A 20,049-nucleotide genomic window follows, 5' to 3' on the forward strand; every position below is an offset into this window, starting at 1 on the left:
CAATTCCCAGCAACCACATGGTGGCTCACAACTATCTGTAATGGGATCTGATGCTATCTGAAGACAGCTACAGTGTATTCATATACATAAAATAAATAAATAAATCTTTAAAAAAAGAATCCACAAATGGGACCTCATAAAATTGCAAAGCTTATGTAAGGGAAAGGACACTGTCAAAAGGACACAATGGCAACCAACAGATTGGGAAAAGATTTTAACAATCCTACATCTGATAGAGGGCTAGTATCCAATATATACAAAGAACTTAATAAGTTAAACTCTAGAGAACCAAATAATCCTGTTAAAAATGGGGTGCAGAGGTTGGCCCGGATTCCTGCAGTTTCGCTTCTTCTAGCTCCTCTCTGCCACCGTCCCCGTTCGAAATGCTCTCTGTCCGTCCGTCCGCGCTCCGCTCGCCACCATCCCTGACCAGCAGCCCCTGAAGATGTCGCCGCTGAAGTGCCTCACCCTGGCGGACAAGGAGAACACGCCCCCGACCCTCAGCAGCACCCGCGTCCTACAGGACACTGCCGAGCAGCTGCTGGTGAGTGGTCCGCGTGGGGCTGAGGAAAGTAAAGTACCTACTAAGCCCAGCGTTGAGGAGTTGAGGAAGAGCCGTTACTGAGAGAAAATCCCCGCCGCTTCGTTGTCTTTCCCATCGAATACCATGATATCTGGCAGATGTACAAGAAAGCTGAGGCCTCCTTTTAGACTGCCGAGGAGGTGGACCTTTCCAAGGATATTCAGCACTGGGAAGCTCTGAAGCCCGATGAGAGACATTTTATATCTCATGTCCTGGCTTTCTTTGCAGCGAGTGACGGCATAGTCAATGAAAACTTGGTGGAGCGATTTAGTCAAGAAGTTCAAGTCACAGAGGCCCGCTGTTTCTATGGCTTCCAGATTGCCATGGAGAACATACACTCTGAAATGTACAGTCTCCTTATTGACACTTACATTAAAGATTCCAAGGAAAGAGAATATCTCTTCAATGCTATTGAAACAATGCCATGTGTGAAGAAGAAGGCCAACTGGGCCTTGCGTTGGATTGGGGACAAAGAGGCTACATATGGAGAACGAGTTGTTGCCTTTGCTGCAGTAGGAGGAATCTTCTTTTCCGGTTCTTTTGCATCGATATTCTGGCTCAAGAAACGGGGACTGATGCCGGGCCTTACATTTTCCAATGAGCTTATTAGCAGGGATGAGGGTTTACACTGTGACTTTGCTTGCCTGATGTTCAAGCACCTGGTACACAACCCATCGGAGCAGAGAGTAAAAGAAATAATTATCAACGCGGTTAGGATAGAGCAGGAGTTCCTCACGGATGCCTTGCCTGTGAAGCTCATCGGGATGAATTGCACCTTGATGAAGCAGTACATTGAGTTTGTGGCCGACAGGCTTATGCTGGAGCTGGGTTTTAACAAGATTGTCAGAGTAGAAAATCCATTTGACTTCATGGAAAATCTTTCACTAGAAGGAAAGACAAACTTCTTTGAGAAGCGAGTAGGCGAGTATCAGAGGATGGGAGTAATGTCAAATTCGACAGAGAATTCTTTCACCTTGGATGCTGACTTCTAAGTAGCTGATGGTGTGCTCTTTGCTGATTTCTCTCCCCTGGTCATTAAAAGAAATCAGCAAAACCAACCAACATGCTACACCATGAGTTATCATCAAATTTGTTAACAGGTGCCTAAAAGTTGTGTAGCTACCTTGGTCCTGTTTGATAGATTTGTCACCAGAAGAAGAAAGCATACTTAAAAACAGTGGGTACTTGAATCCTTAGGGAGATCCTGTTCTTGGCTTTTACAAGTAGGTGGTCACCTTTGACCTCACCGAAGCACTAACAGCACTTTGGGCCGGGCTTTTTGTGAACAGTGACCCTCAAGCAAACATGTTTAAACATTTAGACCCCACAGAGTTGTTTAAAGATGCCAACCTCACTGCTTCCTGCAGGCATGTAGAGTTTACTTAACAAGTTTGTAAATAAAACTGGCACTTTGCACACAAACTTAGTACTGTTAGGGGGAAGGGCTGCTTTATTTGGTTTCTAGACCAAGCAGGAAGTGTTCCATTTACCACTGATGGCCGCCCCATTCAAAGTCTGAGTGACTAGGTCTTGGTTGAACTAGGGAGCCATTTCCAGGCTTTGTTCTGTGACTGAAATGCTTTGAGGTCAGTCCTGTGATGCCCAGGCCTTCTGGTGCCAGTCCTTAAGGAGTTTGGTGAGAACTTCTGACTTTGAGTCACTAGAAACTTGGACATGATTTGGGACACTTGCTGGTTGACTCTTGTCATTTGTTTAAGAAACAGTATTTTTCTTTCTTTTTTCTTTGTCCCATTTCTAGTTAGTATGAGGTCTGGAAAGGGCAGTGACCGGTGCCCGGTCTTGAGCCTGCCCATGGTAAAATCAGGGCTGGAATCCACTCATTGTTATCATTTTGGTGTGTGGGGTACTCTCGAAACTTGAACCACTTAAGTTTCAAAGAAAATTAAAATACACATCTTATGAGTTTTTTATCTACACTTTAAAAAAATGTTTAGTATTGAAATTTGCAAATGGTACTGTAAAAAGTGTCACATGCGTTTGTCTTTTTTTTTTTTTAAGTCAGGGTCTTAACTAACTCAGGCCTGGTCTGGAACTTGCTATGTAGACCAGGTTAGCCTCAAACTTGGCTGTTTCCCCAATACTGGGATTAAGGTTTCTGCTACCACACCTGGCTTTACCCAGTGAGTTCCTAATCACCAGAAAATGAGTTCTGAACAAGATGTTAATATGTTTTTTTCAGACTGGAGTACAGACCAGTAGATAACAGCTAGTTACCCTTAACACGCCTTTATGTGCATTACTCTGTGAGTTTGAGGCCAGTTGTGGATACATAAGTAGGACTCTTAAAAACCAAAAAAAAAAAAAAAAAAAAAAAAACAAAAACAAAAAAACAAAACAAAAAAAACAAAAAAGCAAGTGTCCCCTGCAGTAATTCACAAAGATCTCCAGCTCCCTTGTAACTGATGTTATTATATATTGGCTTATGACCCTGGCCAGTTTTATTGTATAAATATATTTTGTAATATGAGAACTTGTACCTTTAAATTATTTTGTAAAATTAATAAACCCAAGTCTCAGAGTTGCATGGCACATAGTATTAAATGATTTAACTGAGGAAAAAAAAATGGGGTGCAGAGCTAAACAAAGAATTCTCAACTTTGGAATACCAAATGGCTGAGAAGTATCTAAAGAAATTCTCAACATCCCTAGTCATCAGGGAAATGCAAATCAAAACAACCCTAAGATTCCACCTCATGGCAATTAAAATGGCTAAGATCAAAATCTCAGTTGATAGCAGATGCTGGTGAGGATGTGGAAAAGGAGGAACACTCCTCCACTGTTGGTGGGGAGTGTAAACTGGTACAACCACTCTGGAAATCAGTCTGGGAGTTCCTCAGAAAATTAGATATAGTACTACCTGAGGATCTAGGTAAACTACTCCCAAAAGTAGCTCCAACATATAACAAGGACACATGTTCCAACATGTTCATAGCAGCCTTATTTATAATAGCCAGAAGCTGGAAAGAACCCAGATATCCTTCAACAGAGGAATGGATACAGAAATTGTGGTACAGTTACACAATGGAGTACTACCCAGCTATTAAAAATAATTGAGTTCATGCCTGTAGCTATTCTCTCAAGACCCTTGACTCACTTATCACCCAAGCCCTTGATTGTCCCTCTCTTGATTAGAGCCAGCCCCATAGCATACACTCATTTATCTGAGGTGCCTCTCTGTACCAACCTGGGCCTTCTCAGAATCAAACACTGTGCTTTTGTGGTTTATGACAGTCTTCCAAAAACAAAGTCTTGAGATGACCCAAGAGGAAAGCCAGTGATTTTCTGTTGTTGGTTTTTTTTTTGGGGGGGTGTTGTGTGAAAAATACTACAAATTAAGAGTTTTGACATAGAGATAAGTGTTTTAATTAAAATTATGGATTCTTATATTCAAAGTCTTGCAGGAAGAGGAAAATCTTGTTTCCTACAGGATAAAATTATTTTTAGAATCCATCTTGGAGTCTTAAATACTAAAATTCTTATAAACATTCTAAAATTTATAGACAGATATTCAAAGGTTGATTTTTATTGATGTTACTTTTACCCAAATTGCAACTCTTAAAAGTACCATCTACCTCTTTAGGTTCTGTTACAATAACTAATAAACAAATATGCAACAACAACAACAACAACAAAAATGAGTTCATGAAATTCCTAGGCAAATGGATGGAACTTGAAGCTATCATCCTGAGCGAGGTAACCCAGTCACAAAAAACACTCATGGTATATACTCACTGATAAGCGGAATCTAGCCCCAAAATCTCAGAATACCCAAGAAACAATTCACAGAACTTATGAATCTCAAAGAGAAGAAATGCCAGAAGGTGGGTGTGTTAGTCTTTCTTAGAAGGGAGAAAAAAACGAGCATGGGAGATAAATAGAGGAGCAGGGATTGAAGAAAAAATCATCCAGAGACTGCCTCACCTGGGGATCCAGCCAATATGCAGCCACCAAACCCAAGCACTACTTGGAAGCCAAGTAGTGCTTCCTGGCAGGAGCCTGATAAGGATGCCTCCTCACAGGCTCTGCCAGAGCCATACTGATACAGAGCAGGATGCTTGCAGCTAACCATGGGACTGAACACAAGGACCCCAATGAAGGAGTGACAGTGTCCGAGTTGCCAGTGTTTGAGAATTGGTTGTAGGTCTGCAGGATTGAAAGACACATACAAGAGTCACTTATTCAAGGAGAACACCCATGAGCTTTACTGAGTGAGTTCTTAAGGACTGATTGAGAAGTAGTGGAAAGTACCAGGTGCGTCTCTGGTTGCTCAAGTGGAAAGCAACAGCTGTGATGGGTTTGAGAGCAGCTGCCTAGGGCATAAATGGGTTTTGGCCTCAGCTGGAGAAAAGGCTCAGTGGGGGAGAAAGGGCGGCTCAAGGTTATAGGGTCCAACAAAGTAGCTAGAGAAAGGACTGAAGGAACTGAAAGGGTCTGCTATCCCATGGGAAGAACAAAATGATCAACTAGCCAAACACAGCTCCCAGGGACTAAAACACCAACCAATGAGCACACATGGAGAGACTCATGGCTCCAGTTGCATATGCAGCAGAGGATAGTGTTTTCTGGCATCAGTAGGGGGAGAAACCCTTGGTCTAGTGAAGGCTCATTTTCCTAGTGTAGGGGAACTCCAAGGCGCTGAGGTGGGAGAGGGGGTTTGGAAAAGGGAGCACCTTCATATGGGCAATGGGAGGGGGAGGGATGGGTTAGGCCCAAAGGGGATAACAACTGAAATGTAAATGCAGAGAACATCCAATAAAAACATGAATATCTGCCACGGAATAAGAAAGTAGCATTGAGCTCAGCTTGATGGTGCAGTCCTTTAATCCTAGCAGTTCTTCTGGAGTCTGGAAGGCAGAGGCTTCTCTGAGTTTGAGGCCAGCTTGATCCATATAGTGAGTTCCAGAACTGCCAGATAAAACCAAAACAAAAGGAGAGAGAAAAAGAGAGACACACACACAGAGAGACAGAGAGACAGAGAGGGGGGAGACAGAGACTGACAGAGAGAGAGAGAGAGAGAGAGAGAGAAAGAGAGGGAGACAGACAGACAGACAGACAGACAGAGACAGACAGAGAATGAAAGCTGCAATCAATGAGAAGTTCCAGGGGTTGGACTGGCCATTTCAAATTAAGTCAGGGTAAATTAGTTGTCCTTTTTTGTTGCTGCAACTAAATATCTTCCTAGAAGCAATTTCTGAGAACAAAGTTATTTTGGCTCTTGGTTCAGGGAATATGGCACATCATGGTAGAGAAGGCGTGGTAGCAGAGCAGCTGGGAAATTGCTTGCTCACATTTCAGCAGCTCTAGAAACAGGGAAAGGAGCAATGTCAGAAGGCTGACTTCTCTGTTTTCTTTATGTATTCAGTCTGAACCACACACCCCTGGGGACAGTCCCTTTTCACATTCAGGGTAGGTCTTCACCTCCTCAGTTAATCCGTTCTGGTAAAGCTCTTGTAGACACACAGGTCTCATTAATGCCATGCTCTTTAATCCAACCAGATTGACAACTAACACTAACCGCACAGAAGGACATGAGTCTTTGTATTCACACAGGATGCAGTCTGCCCTGTGGAATAAAACAGTGTGTCATACATTGAATAGAGCAGATCTCTCAGGCTCAGCCTGGGATAATTCTTAGGGAGGGAATTAGTCGCATATCTTGTAAGGTAGCATTCCAGGTGGCAAAGGGATTAGTATTAAAGTTCTGGGAAGATGTGGATATCAGTATCTATCCCACTTGTCTTTCTTTGCATCCTACTTCCCTTCCCCCACTTCCTTATACCCACATCTTCATAGGTTTCATATTTCATAGTTTTCATTCCATGCCTTACTCCTCACTGTAAAGCCTCTCACAGAGTTCAAAAGAATTATTCTCTCTTTCTCTTTGATTTTTAAATAAATACTTTATTAATGATTAAGGTGTCAAGTAGTGAGGGAACTAACCAGAAACCATGAACTTGGAATGCTAAGACCTCAGTTCTTAGCATGCCAATTTTACATGCTTTCTTTTTTACATATAATGTGTGCTCTTTTACTATGAGATCTGCTTATACTGCTCCACACACTTCCTGAGGGACTGTTTAGGATCTATCTTAGGGAAGGCTTTGTACTCAGCAAGCTAACTTCCAAGGATTAAGCAATATGTATTTAAAAAGACATTACAGGTTTTGAAATCCTGTAAAAATCAGTTAGCTTGGAGGATATTATTTTAAATGAAATGGTGCAGACACAGAAAGACACATACTGGGCATATGTGCTGAAATTTAAAAAATGAATATGAGTAGAAATGGTGATTGCTGGGCCTGGTAAGATGTGGGAACAAGGAATTATTAGTCAAAGGGTGTGCTGTTTAGTTTACTTTTTATTTTTTAACTTGATATAAGCTAGAATCATCTAGAGAGAGAAAACATCAGTTAGAAACAAGTTTCATGCTGCAGAAAAGCAGACCACCACTCCAATTCAAGTCTCTGAATAAGGTCAACTTTACTCTTAACCAATACGGTGTGTGGGCATGGCAGAGTGAACACAAAGACCGGAGGTGTACTCGGATTTCTTTCCGACTTAGGTGGTCATAACTGTGTCTTTTCCCAATTCTCTAGGATCTGACCTCCCAACCTTTCAAGATTAGCTAGTTTTAAAAGTCCACAAAGGAAAAGGGAAAGGAATTCCTGCTCAGAGTCATCAAGTCCCTGGAATGCAGCAGTGCCTTTGTGCAAACAGAGGATTTACCGAGTGCGGTTGGATTAGAACATTTGCATGAAGGTCTTACAAGATGGAAGATTTAAAGATTTGAATTCTTTGTCATAAGCACAAGTTTTATATTGTTTGATAGGAAAGAATATTTAGTGTTTCTTAAATGTCATGAAGAATTCTGTGAGGCATTTTCTTGATTAATGATTTCATGTGAAATGACCCAACCCATTCTGGGCACTGCCACCCACGAGCAGGTAAAGTTGTATTGTACTATAAACGAGAGGTGAGGGGTGCAGCTCAGGAGATGACTTGGCAAGGAAGTGCTTGTTGCTTTTGCAGGAGACCTTGGTTCCATTACCAGCAACCACAAAGTGATTCCCAACCATCTGTAACTCCAGTTCGAGGGGTTCCAGTGGCTTCTTCAGCTCCATGGGCAGCAAGCACCAAGTACATGGTTCACCTACAAACATGTAGACAAAACACTCACACATAAAATTAAAAAAAATTAAGTGTTTTGTTTTTAAACCAAATGTAGCAAGCCAGAAATAGCAAGCTAGGAAGCAGTGTTTCTCCATGGTCTGTGCTTCAGTCCCTGACCTCAGGTTCCTTCTGCAGTTTCTGCTCTGACTTCCCGTCATGATGTATTGTGATTAGGATGAGTAAGCCAAATACACCATTTCCTTCCCAACTTGCTTTCAGTCACATTGTTTAATCACAGCAATAGAACACAAGCTAGGACAAAGGGTACAAACTTTTAGGTAGAAAATGAATGAATTCTGGGATCTAGTTTGCAGCATGGTGACTGTGACTCATATTCTACCATATCCTTTATATAGCCTTGCTACAAAGTGCAATCTTTTAGGGTGCAGAAGAGTTAGGCAGGGTCTTGTTACATAGCCCAGGCTAGGCTAGAACTCAGTACCCAGGCTGGTCTTAAACACTCTTCTCTTGCTTCAGCCTCCAGAGGGCTAGAACTACACATGGGCTACATGGCAAGGCATCATTACAATAAAATAAAATAAAATAAAATAAGATAAAATGGAACAAAACCAAACCAAGGTAAGGAATATGCATAAATGATGGGACAAATCTTCACAGTGCCTGTTCATTGCCTTTACACTTAAATAATATATTTTTGTTTATAACAAATTAAAATTATAATGAAATGTCTTAAACACCACTGAAGTCAATGCAAAGAAATAAGCAAAGAGTTCAGGAGAGGATTAAGTATTTATTTATTTATTTATTTATTTATTTATTTATTTATTTATTTATAGACAGGCTGCCATATAACTCAAGCTGGCCTTGAACTTTAGATCCTCTCATTTCTATCTACCAAGTGCTAGGACTGCAGATATGGACCACTATTGTCAGCTAGGCATAAGGAATATAAGATTATATTCAGATTCCTTAACTCAGTTACATAATACATGTAATACAATACAATACAACAATACAATACATATGTATATATACACATACAGTATTACAGGTGAGATACTGTCATGTGCAATATACAGTGCAGTCCTCAGTAGAAAACTATAACCGGGAGTAATATGAGAACATGGTTTACAGAAACACATTTGAGTTTCTCAAATTTACCTTTCAATGCTTGCTTCTGCATGAGTAGCCTACATGATATTGCCAAGTGAATTAATTTATATCTTCATTTTCTTGTAAAATGAATATAAGAAGATAAACCATATCCTAAGGCTTTAGATAGTTTAAGTGAGATACTTAAGGAATAAAAAAATAAAGTTTTGATTTCTTCCAATTTTATTGTTACTTAGTTGTCACTTTAAATTTGGTTCCTAAGTCTGAATTTTCTTACCTATAAAATAAGAATTATACTGGGCCTATCTGATTTACTATATCAAATGAGACATGAATGTGTTCTGAGTAGTCACTATACTGCTGCATGTGAAGGACTCCAGTTAGTACATATAAATGGTTTGCAGTTTCTTAAAACCTTTAAGAATTATCTTAAATTCAGAGCTTGACACTCTACATTTAACAGTCTATGTGAGTGTCTGTACTTCAAGCCATCACAGGTAAGAAGTTACTCTCATATCATTGGTTATTTAAAATGTGTTATCTCTTAAATATACCTTTGCAGAAAAGAGAAAATAGAGTGATTAAAAAAAAAAACAAACTACCCACAACAAAACCATATCAATTACTATAGGGGAATCTCCCAGCTTTTATTTTATATAGTTTTCTACCTACATCGGAATGTGAGAAACAAAAAAGCCAGGCTGAAATGAGATAATGGTCCTGTTTTCATCTATGCAAAGATTTTGGTGCTGACTAACATTATCTCTGCTTTGCAAAGATCCAGGCTATCCACCACTATTTGAACATTTCCAGACATTCACTTATTTTACTTTGTGTCTGTTTTGACACCCAGTAACTGCCTGGCAGATAGTAAAAATGAAATTCGTATTTCATTAACTGAATGATTTCATGTATTTCAAGCTGTGGGTAAAGGTTGAATTTAGAGTTGAAAGACTGGGGTTTCTGTATTAGTTTTATTCCTTTTGGGATGTACAAACAATCTTGGACGATGATTTGGTTTTTGGAGGACAGGGTTTGTGCGTTCTCTCCCTGCCCTTTCCTTAATATGTGAGTGAGTGTGTGTGTGTGTGTGTGTGTGTGTGTGTGTGTGTGTGTGTTTGTGTATCCCTAGCTGACCTAAAATTGGTGATCTTCCTCCACAACACTCTGAGTGCTAGGATTATAGGCCTATGTCACCATGAGTTTTCAAGTAAAAGAATGCATATGAATGATTTGTAACATCTTTTTAAAATTATAGAACACAACACTTAATATGATATTAGTATTAGTCATTAATAAATTTTTATCTTCCCAGACCTCAAAATAGACCTGCCAATGATTATTGGTTAATATAAGCAAGTGTGTGTTTAATATGAAAGTGAAAGCAGAAGACAGACTGCCATTTGTACTGTTTTAATCCATTATTCTATGGCATTGAAAACAAGGCCACAGGATGATGAAACAATGGACAGACAGATTCTCATGCAGAGTTGGAGCTGGGTTCTTTGGTCATGGTACAATACTGGGCTTCAGTGAATTCCCCGAGAGTATTCATAGACAAAGCAGATATTTGTTCTGGCTTACTTCAAGTTAGCAGACGCAGGTTTTAAACCCAGAAACCCTTTCCTTTGCATTATGTGCTAGGGGAAAAGACGTACAGCCTTTCAAAGGTGTGGGGATTGTAATCTTGTCACGCAGTGAAATTTAAATTGTCTGTAGTATAGTGACAGATGGTAATGTGCAGACTTGGAAGTAAGACAAACAAATATTGCCATGTTAATGATTTTCGAGACTAGGGCTTGCTTCATAACTCAGGCTGGCCTTGCACCCTTGATCCTTACATGTCAGCCTTCGAAGCGTGGGGATTACAGATGTGTGCCTTCATGTCAAGTCAAAACTGCATTTTAACTCTACAATCGTTCTGATACACATGGATGTTTGAAAATTACTATCCTAGACTTTCTCTGTGGGTACCTATTCATTTTTAAAAGCCATCCTTTCGAGTATTGTTTGGAAGAACAAAGTGGCAGTGTAATGAAAATTATACCAATAATCTCCATGGTAACATGTGCAATACAGTGCCCAACCAATATCTGTAAGAAAAATTTTAGTGGTCAAGCACACTTAAACTGCATTTTGTAGAACAGTCTAGAAAGGCCAGGCTCTTCAGTAGCCTGTTAGCTGTTCTTACTTCCTTCTTCTGTTACACAGATAAGCCATTAGTTTGAAGATGCTACCCAAGTACGTTTCCTTTGCCAAGTCAGAATGTGCCTTGTGTGTATAAATCCACCCGTTTCTTCTCTTGGCTGTACCAAAGTTCTGATTCCAAGAAGTCCCGGGGATTTTCCGAGGACTCAGCAACCAGGAATCTCTGGCATAGCCACATCTGCCAAGCTACTTGTGAGAATCTCTCAAGCAGGAAAGACTCAAAAGAGTTAACAAACCAGCGTGCTGTAGACTGGCAGAGAGATAGGCCAATGAGGAGTCTAAGCCGGCAGTGCGTCTGGTGTGGGCGGGTATGGGACAAAGCATGCGAAAGGACCAGGAGGCCTAGGGGTGAGAGGGCAGCCAGGGTGAGAGATTACGAGGAGGCGGGGGCCACGAGGAAGCACGTGTCCGCATCCCTTTGTTCCTGCCCTTTATCCTTTTATCCCTAGGGTTTGATAGCAGCGGGGATAGCCCGGGGCCCCGTGTATGGCCACGGAGTTACAGCGTCCGGACTCCATGCCCTGCCACAACCGGCAAGTAAACTCTACTTCTAGCCCAAGTCCCGAGCGTCTGCTAGCCGAGGACCCTGTCCTGGATCATGCTGAGGAAAATAACGCTGCTATGGCTAAGCTGACTCTCCTCCCTGGGCACGCCCATTCTAGCGTGCTTTTGGAGCGGGACTCTCTGGCCTGCTGCAGCACTAATCTTCACTCTGAGAACCACAGTGACAGTAGTGACAGTGGCAACTACGAAGCACCTGTCGGCGACTCCCTGCTAGGGGACTGTGAAATCTCCCGACAGATTGGGGCCCAGCTTAAGTTGCTGCCTATGAATGATCAGATCCGGGAGCTTCAGACTATCATCCGGGACAAGTAAGCCTAGAGCGGAAGGGGAAAAGGGAGTGGAGGGCTGCAGGGTGAAAGTAAAAAGCCTGTGTTTGGATTTGGCACCCTGGTCTTCAGGGATTAGAGCCAGGCCTCTTTCTTTGGCATGTGAGTAGGGAGGGAGTCAGTGAGGACTCTTCTGTGGCCTCCTCTTAGTTCCCGTGGTTAACATTGCTTTGTGTAGGAAGGAAACCTTTTAGGTAGCCTTCAGCCTCTTCCGGCCTGTTTGTCTCTCTTAAGCATGACCAATCCTCAACTGTGCCAGGCAGGTACACACCCCTATGCCATCTGCTCTGTTCCCGACCACGTGGTAAATGTATAACCCAGAAATGGTTACTGCCTGTGGTTACTATCGCCAGACTACCCGGGCTCAGAGAAGTAAAGCAATTTCAAGGAAAATGATGTCGTGCTCAGTAGACCCTCTGGCTCACAGCATTTGCTCCCGCAGTGTGCCATTTTGTTTATTGTTTGGGACTTCAATTTAACCTGGTTGCTGGAAAGTTTATGATTCCACTCTTATCAAGACGGTTTTACTGGAAACTTACAGAATGTAGTTAACAGCAAAGTGGCCTAAGAACAAGTTGGCTCCTCTTCATCCCACAAATCAGTATAGCAAGAACTTGAAGTTAAAATATTTTGGAATATGAGTTTTCTCGGATAATTATGTACCACAGTGAAATACAGCTGCCATCCTTCCTTTTTTTTCTTTCTTTTTCTTTCCCTTTCCTTTCATTCTCTCGTCTTTTCTTCTTTTTTATCAGACAGGGTTTTCCTAAATTGCTGCTCAAACTCTGGCCTCAAACTCCAAGGCACAAGTCAACCTCTCAAGAAGTTCCAGGTGGAACTACTGGACCAGAGACCATACCTGGCTCCTATTGGCATCTACGGCTCATTTAAGACCACTATCTTTCCAGCATGCCTTGACATTTAAAAATGCCCTAAAATAAATCAGATTTGTCACCCTTTTCTTCATACTCTTGTAGTAGGCCCCTGTGTTTCCTTACTGCAGTTTTGCTGACTCTCACCTGCACGTATCTATAGCTGCCTTTTGCTTTGATTTGATAACTTCCATCACAGCCTTCATTGGCTTTTTGGCATCAAAGCTGACCATGCTTGGCCCCCTTTGGTTTCCTGTTTCTGCTTTGATTTAGAATTTTCCATATCCCTTTTTATTAATGGTCAGCTCCTATTTTTTAAGGCTAAAAACTCTTAAACTCATATTTATGAAACTGTACTACTTGTTTTTAAAGACTCAGTATTGAAAATTATGATTACATGACCTAATGGCATAGAGGTCTTAAAATGGATGAGGCATAGTTTTGGTAGTTGTTGGGACAACTGCAGTAAAACATCTGTGAAAATGAAAATGTGGTAATTCTTGGAATTGACTAACTTTGATTCTTGGACCATATTATACTTGTATATGATATTTTTGAGGCTTAGGAAATTTTTGGTAAATTTTATTTGTTCATTGTAATGGTTATTTAAAATTATCTTTATTGAAGGACTGTAATATAGCTCCGTGGTAGAATTTTTGTGTTATAGACTTAAGACCTTGGATTTGATTCCAAGCACTGCAAATAAAAGAACATCTGTATTGAGACACAGGTTTCATCTTTAGTACAATTGAAATACTTTTAAAGTATACAAGTTAGTGGTTTTCTGTGTGTTCTTCACCTCCCATGGTCACTTTTAGAACATAGTCATCCTCTCAACAAGAGACTTCCCAGGTAGTCAGTCCACATTTACCTAACATCCCCTCAAGTTCTAGGCAAAAATTAGTTTACTTTACATTTCCTTTAGTTTCCCTATTCTGGACATTTTCTTTTTTTGTGTGTGTGGAATATGTGTGTTCATGTTTGTGTGGGTGTAAGTATTCATGCATGTACATATGTGTGTGTGGAGTAGAGAGACAAGGAGGCATCTGGTACCCTTCCATCATCACTGTACATCTTATTTTTGGAGACAGGATCTCGAACTGAACTTAGAACACACCGATTCTGTAAGACTAGTTGGTCAGCAAGCTCCAAGCATCTTTCCATTTCTGTTTCCCCAGGTCTAGGATTAAAGGTGTGCATCAACCCAGCCTTTTAATGGGTGCTGGGAACCTGAACTCAAGCCCTTATGATGGCATGTAAGCACTTCACTAACTGAGCCATCCCCCTAGCCATTAAATTTATTTAACTAATAGAAAAACAAAAATTTTGCACATCAATGGAGTATCACATATTGATTAAATCGGGTTATAGTTTTTTTTTCCCTCTGAGCACTTGTCAGTTATTTATGGTGAAGGCTTTCTAAAATACTTTCTTCTTTTCTTTTGACATGTCCAGTACATTATTGTTTTCTGTAGTTAATCTACTATACAATAGTACAACAAAGCTTCTTGCTTCTATCGAACCCTAAGTCAGTATTCATTGATCAACCTTTCTACCTCCTCTTCCCCCTTTCCCCAGCCTTTAGTTAAATCCATTTTACTGCCAAACCCTGAAATCAACTTTTCAAGACTTCACATGTGAATGAGATCCTGTGATATTTGCTGTTTTGGATAGTTCAAATGAAAGGAGGCATATTTTCCACTATGTGTCTATGGCCAGTTTCTCTTAGTGTGATGTTTTCAGGGTTCATTCCTTTGTGTGGCTGAATGGTACTTTATTGTATAGATTTGCTGCAGTTTATTAATACATCTGATGGCTAATGAACGTTTGGGTAGTTTTTACTCTTTAGCTATTATGACCAAGGTTTCTGCAAACATTTGCTTATATGCCTTTGTACAGGGGTGAAGAGCTTTCGTTATCATTAGATTTCATAAAGGATTGTTATGTAAAGGTTAAACAACATTAATACAGAGTTTGGAGAGACTGTGACATTTAGGATTTATATATGATAGTTTCTGTATGTCTTGATTATATTTCATTATTCAGAAAATCTTGGGTTATATAGCAGTGTGAGAGTAAGTAGAATCCTTTGTATTTTTTTTTCCTGTTTTGAAGGAAGAGACAGTAGAATTCTGTGAAGGGATCTTAGACAAGATATTTAACATCTTTGTATTTCTGCTTTATAATTTATAAAATGAAGATGTTGGTACAGCCTAATGGAACTCTTTCCTAAAAGTCTAAAACACGATTATATCCATGAGCACTGTTATAAACCAAAGTCCTTTGTATATTTACAGCATTTAAATTCTTCACATTGGAAATTATGCATGCTTTTTACTGACACAGGTATAAGGGGTTTGCTTGCATAGAGAATTTAAATTCTTAATTTGAAAATCAATTCAAAAGCCAGCTCTTGTGGCTCCTGCTGCTAGTACCAGTATTCAGGAGGGTGAGGGAGAAGGATGACTGTGAGTTTGAGGTTAGTCTGTGGTGGATTGTGAGGAAAGAAAAATTTGCCAGAACTACCTAGCAAAACCTCTCAAAACAAATAAAAGACCGAGAGCCTACATAATTTGTATCCAGCTTTGACACTGTACTGAAAGACCTACTGTAATTTTTTTCCTGATGAGGTGATGCTTATTCGGGATGGAGACAATATTTTTTGGCTTGTTTTTGTTTTTAGTTTTGTTTCCCTTAAGCAGCATAGTTTTGTTAACAGAAGCCTTCTCTTCCCTCCTACCTTCCTTCCTTCCTTCCTTCCTTCCTTCCTTCCTTCCTTCAATTGTCTTACCTTTATTCAAATAAGGCTCCATCCCAGGGACTGTAAGAGCTGACAAGAGTTTCTGTTGTAAGCAGAGCTATATTCACGTAGGGCTAGTTATGGAGGGTACAATTTGGTACCATAGTTTGTCCTCGTTGAGGCATATGCTTTTCTCTGTATTGATGGCACAGCATGTACATATATTATGGAGGTCTCTGATAATAGAAGCTTTTGGAGTACATGTTGTTTCTGTTATTGTTCCTGGTTCTTAGAATTTATCTAGTATAGGGATTGCTCTATGAACTGACTATGGCATGAAGAAATGGGGTGATCAAACAGGACTGTAAGTTGTTGTATATCTATAAAACAAGCAAGATTGAGAAGATTGTGCTGATTTAAAATGACTTTATTTTTGAAGTGTACAATATTTGAAATGTAATATGTTGGCTGTATTATTGAATTTCAAGGAAATGATTTTCTCTCTTTGAGACTGCAGTAATCTAAACACCGAATGGAATGGGTAATTTACTCAGCTACACATACATGGGTCACTGGCAAACGACAAAAAATAAATGACTCCTTCATTTTCTTCTAGCTCTTTTTTTGGTTGCTGTTGAAATGGATTAAACTATACATCCCTCTCTTCCTGAATAATAAATCCAGTAGACTCTGAGTGTAATATATTTCCCCCATGAATATGGTTCATGACCTCATATGTAAGGCAATGAAATGAATTTTAAAAAATTATCATCCTGGTCCTAGGGTGTGTGTGTGTGTGTGTGTGTGTGTGTGAGAGAGAGAGAGAGAGAGAGAGAGAGAGAGAGAGAGAGAGAGAGAGCGAGAGAGAGAGAGAGATGTGTGCAGGAGATTTTGTCTTCTGAAATATTAGGGTCAAACTGTATTATGAGCAGTTGAGTATATTTTGTCTGTATGCTTGTTCTAAAAGAAGCTTTGGCATGGCTTCTGTATGCTGTATAGAGAGAAACTGAATAATTATCTTAAGAGTTTTTCAGTCCATAAAATGGCACCAAAGAACTAGCCTTGTGACTAGTTGTGAGTCATCTGGAGAGAAGACATTTAACCTCAGGATGGATGAAAGTCCTGTGTAACTCTAGTATGGGTATTGCCTAATATGATGTTGAGTCATCTAAGTAATGTTCTTAACCCAAGCTGTGCATTAGACTTGATAGTGTAGGCTTAAAAAACCTAACTTCCTGGCTTCCATTCTTAGAGGTTGCTTGTGCTGGGTGGCACCTATTTGCAGTATTACAGACACCACACATGATCACACACTGTGCTCAGATGAGACCATTGCCTCTGGGAAAGGGTCCAGGCTCCTGGTGTGGTGACTGGCTTCCTTGGAGGATAGATTGATTCAGAGATCTATATGGGAAACAGAAGGAGCTTAAAGGGCTTGTTCTGGCATCACTCGGAGACTAGAGGAATCTAAGAATTTGTCATTTCAATTTATACAAAACCAGAATGCTTACCATGGGGAGAAGATAATTTGAAAATTGTTTAAAACATGGGCATACTTTTTGTTTTTGTACATTTCCCATATCATTTTCTAACTGGCTTTAGTGTAGTAAGAAGCCCCATCTTTAAGTAGCACAAATTTCTGATGTACTAAGTGTTGGGGCTATCCTGGTGTGTTGGTAGTATCCTAGTATGTCTCACTGGTTACATTGGACTCAAGCAGGTGAGAACGATGCCTCTTGTTTTTCTACCTGCTTTTTGGCATTTATTTTGAACTCTGCTTGGAGATGCAAGTAAACAATTCGTGTACTTCATTTTACGAGCTGATTAAGAGGTGCTAACAAGCTGTGACTTTGCTGACTTGCACCTGGCAGGTAGAAAAGGCTATTTTTTAAAAATTTTCATTGAGTTAGATTGGTTCTAAGTATGTTGTTAGGTAGGGATTTGCTTTGTGAAAGTAATGGGAAGAGTAAGATCAGCTGTAAACTGTCTGCGTGCTACAGCAAACCTTGGGAGCTATTCTTGATTTTCCTGATCACAGAATTGTAGAGGTAGAGATTACACTTTGAGAGTTGCACTAAACAGTAGCCTGAAGTGAACGCTACCATTTGATCGAACCTGACAGAACTGCTGTTGGGTTTCACTTCCCTTCCACCCACTGGTTTAACAAACAAACAAAATATTAAACCTGGGTCCTCACGCTCTCAGTTTTCATATTCTTACATTTAAAGTCCATTAAATGATTTCTTACCAGGTAAAACACATGATGCCCAGTTACATTTGAATTTCAGTAAATAATGACCTCTATGATGTAAGTGTAATTTAAAATAGTGCATGGGATTTCTGAAATTCAAACTTAATTGTATAGCCTGTATCTTTATTTGCTGAATGCTTACCCCAATTTTTCTTCTCCAAACGTCACAAGCAATCTGCGTAATCTTCCAGGAAGTAGAGTGACATATTTAAATTTTGGAAATGACATCCAATTCAGTGTTCCTACAATGTGATTTTAGTTAAAATTTTCTGAGTTATGCCTTAGGAGAGTTTGCTCTTAATCGCTTTTGGAAAGGATTTTTTTTTTTTTCCAAAATGCAGTCACAGTTTATAGACCAGGCTGGCCTTGAAGTTGTTAGGGATGTCAGGCTGTCTTTGAACTTTGTGATCTACTGGCCTCATCCTTCTGAATGCTGCTATCACAGGTTTTCATCACCACACCCAGCAAAGGGAGTGCTGCACGTGGTAACCTTGGTGGCTTACTCTTTACAAGCTGTGTCATAAAATCATCTTCTTCTTCAGAAGAACATTTTATTGATTTGCTATTTGTATTTTATTTTGAGATAGGGTCTTTCTATGTGACCTGGCTTGGCCTGAAACTCTTGGGTTTAACTGATCCTCTGTGGTATAACAATATTCTTGGGCGAACAAACATCTACTCACCTTGGATAAGGAACCCAAGAAAACTACCAAAGTCCATCTCGGTTGAGTCGATAAGTTTTATTGGGGTTACACAGAACACAGATGACTGGAAGACAGCTGCATCACCGAAACTCACAGCAGCACGGGTGCACATTGCACAGTCTGCACGCAGCTCAATAAAGGTTGGGGAGTGCCCTTTCTGCGCTGTTTTTAGAGCTTATTTATTTTTTTTGGAGAGGGAGGAGTGAGTTTATCTCGGCAATTTCAGGCAATTCTTTGAAGCTATTGAGTCCTTTATTTCTGAGCAGGATGGAATATTTCATTTTCCTTAATATCATACTGTCGTTTTACGATCCCTGTTACATCTTGGGTCTTAACAAGGTTTCTTCCAAACTGGAAGGTTTTAATTTCAGAGGGACTGCTACAACACATCCTCCTCCCTCATTCTTCCCAGTAGTGAGAGTTAAAGGCATGTCACTTTTCTGTGGTGGCTTGAATGACAATGGTCCTCCTATGTTTATATATTTGAATGTTTGGTTCTCAGTTGGTGAACTGTTTAGGAAGGATTAGGAGGTGAGGTGTGGTTGGAGGTGGTTTGGCCTTGTTGGAGAAGGTGGGCTTGAACATTTCAAAAGCCCATGTGAAGCCCCCAATCACTCTGCCTGCTCATTTTGGATCAGAAGTGAGCTCTCAGATAGTTCTCCAACACCATGCTTGCCTGCTAGGCTCTATGTTCCTAGGCATGATGGTCATGGACTCATCCTATGAAATCATAAGCAAGTTTCAAGCTAAATACCTTCTTTTGCAAATGACTTTGTTCATGCTGTTTCTTCATTGTAATAGAACAGTAGCTAAGACAACTGGCATCCAGATATTTTTTTTTTTTTGAGATAGGATTTCTTCATGTAGTGCAGTCTACCTCAAACTCACTATGTAGCTCAGGATGAACTCAAATTTTTGACCTTCCTGTTCCAGTCTTATGAGCACTGGGACTACAGGTATATACTGGGGCTTTTAAAATGCTGTCTAGAGAGTCTTACTTAACAAATAGGGGAGATTTGTGTTTAGATACTCCCTGTTGAAATGAAAATTTGGTTTCTGATATGAACGTTGTCTCCATGTGAAAACAGCATTTTTACATGACTCCCTTTGTGGTTCATCATCTTGCTACAGTATGTGGCTCGTGCATTTGAGGGGACAATGTTTAGACAAGTAAATATTTCTATAAATAGTTATGTCTCCATTGCTAGACATGATTGGAGTTTGTATAATTTAAAGCATCTCAGTTTAACATTAATTACAGTCCTATTCTTTGGATTTGATTGCCTTAATGTTGCTGTTTATTTAAATATATGATGTTTGGTTACTTAAGTATATTTTAGAATATTTTAGGAGGTGGGTATGATTGTGCATATCTTTAATACCAGCAATAGAAGGCAGAGGTGGGTGATCGCTGTGAGTTTGATGCTTGCCTGATCTAAATAGGGAGCTCCAGGTTAGCCAGGGCTACATACATCCAGGATGAATAAAAAAAAGAATATTCTAGGGATACTTGGTTTTTCTTTTATGGTAGTTTTA

General features: G+C 40.1%; 1 protein-coding gene and 1 pseudogene across 2 annotated transcripts in view; both read left to right on the forward strand.

Moving 5' to 3' along the window:
- Positions 1-383: 383 nt before the first annotated feature.
- On the forward strand, positions 384-1,575 carry LOC308414623 (ribonucleoside-diphosphate reductase subunit M2-like; annotated as a pseudogene). Its single transcript has one exon. The product of its transcript is annotated as a ribonucleoside-diphosphate reductase subunit M2-like (transcript).
- A 9,828-nt stretch (positions 1,576-11,403) lies between these two features.
- Positions 11,404-20,049, forward strand: part of UPRT (uracil phosphoribosyltransferase homolog) — a 28,089-nt gene continuing 19,443 nt past the window's right edge. Inside the window, exon 1 of the mRNA XM_080909753.1 lies at positions 11,404-11,928. Within this exon, the coding sequence (XP_080765879.1) occupies positions 11,543-11,928 (386 nt within the window). The 5' untranslated portion in view covers positions 11,404-11,542. The remainder of the gene's footprint in view (positions 11,929-20,049) is intronic.

This window comes from Micromys minutus, assembly GCF_963924665.1.
Source record: "Micromys minutus genome assembly, chromosome: X".
In the NCBI taxonomy this organism is placed as follows: Eukaryota; Metazoa; Chordata; class Mammalia; order Rodentia; family Muridae; genus Micromys; species Micromys minutus.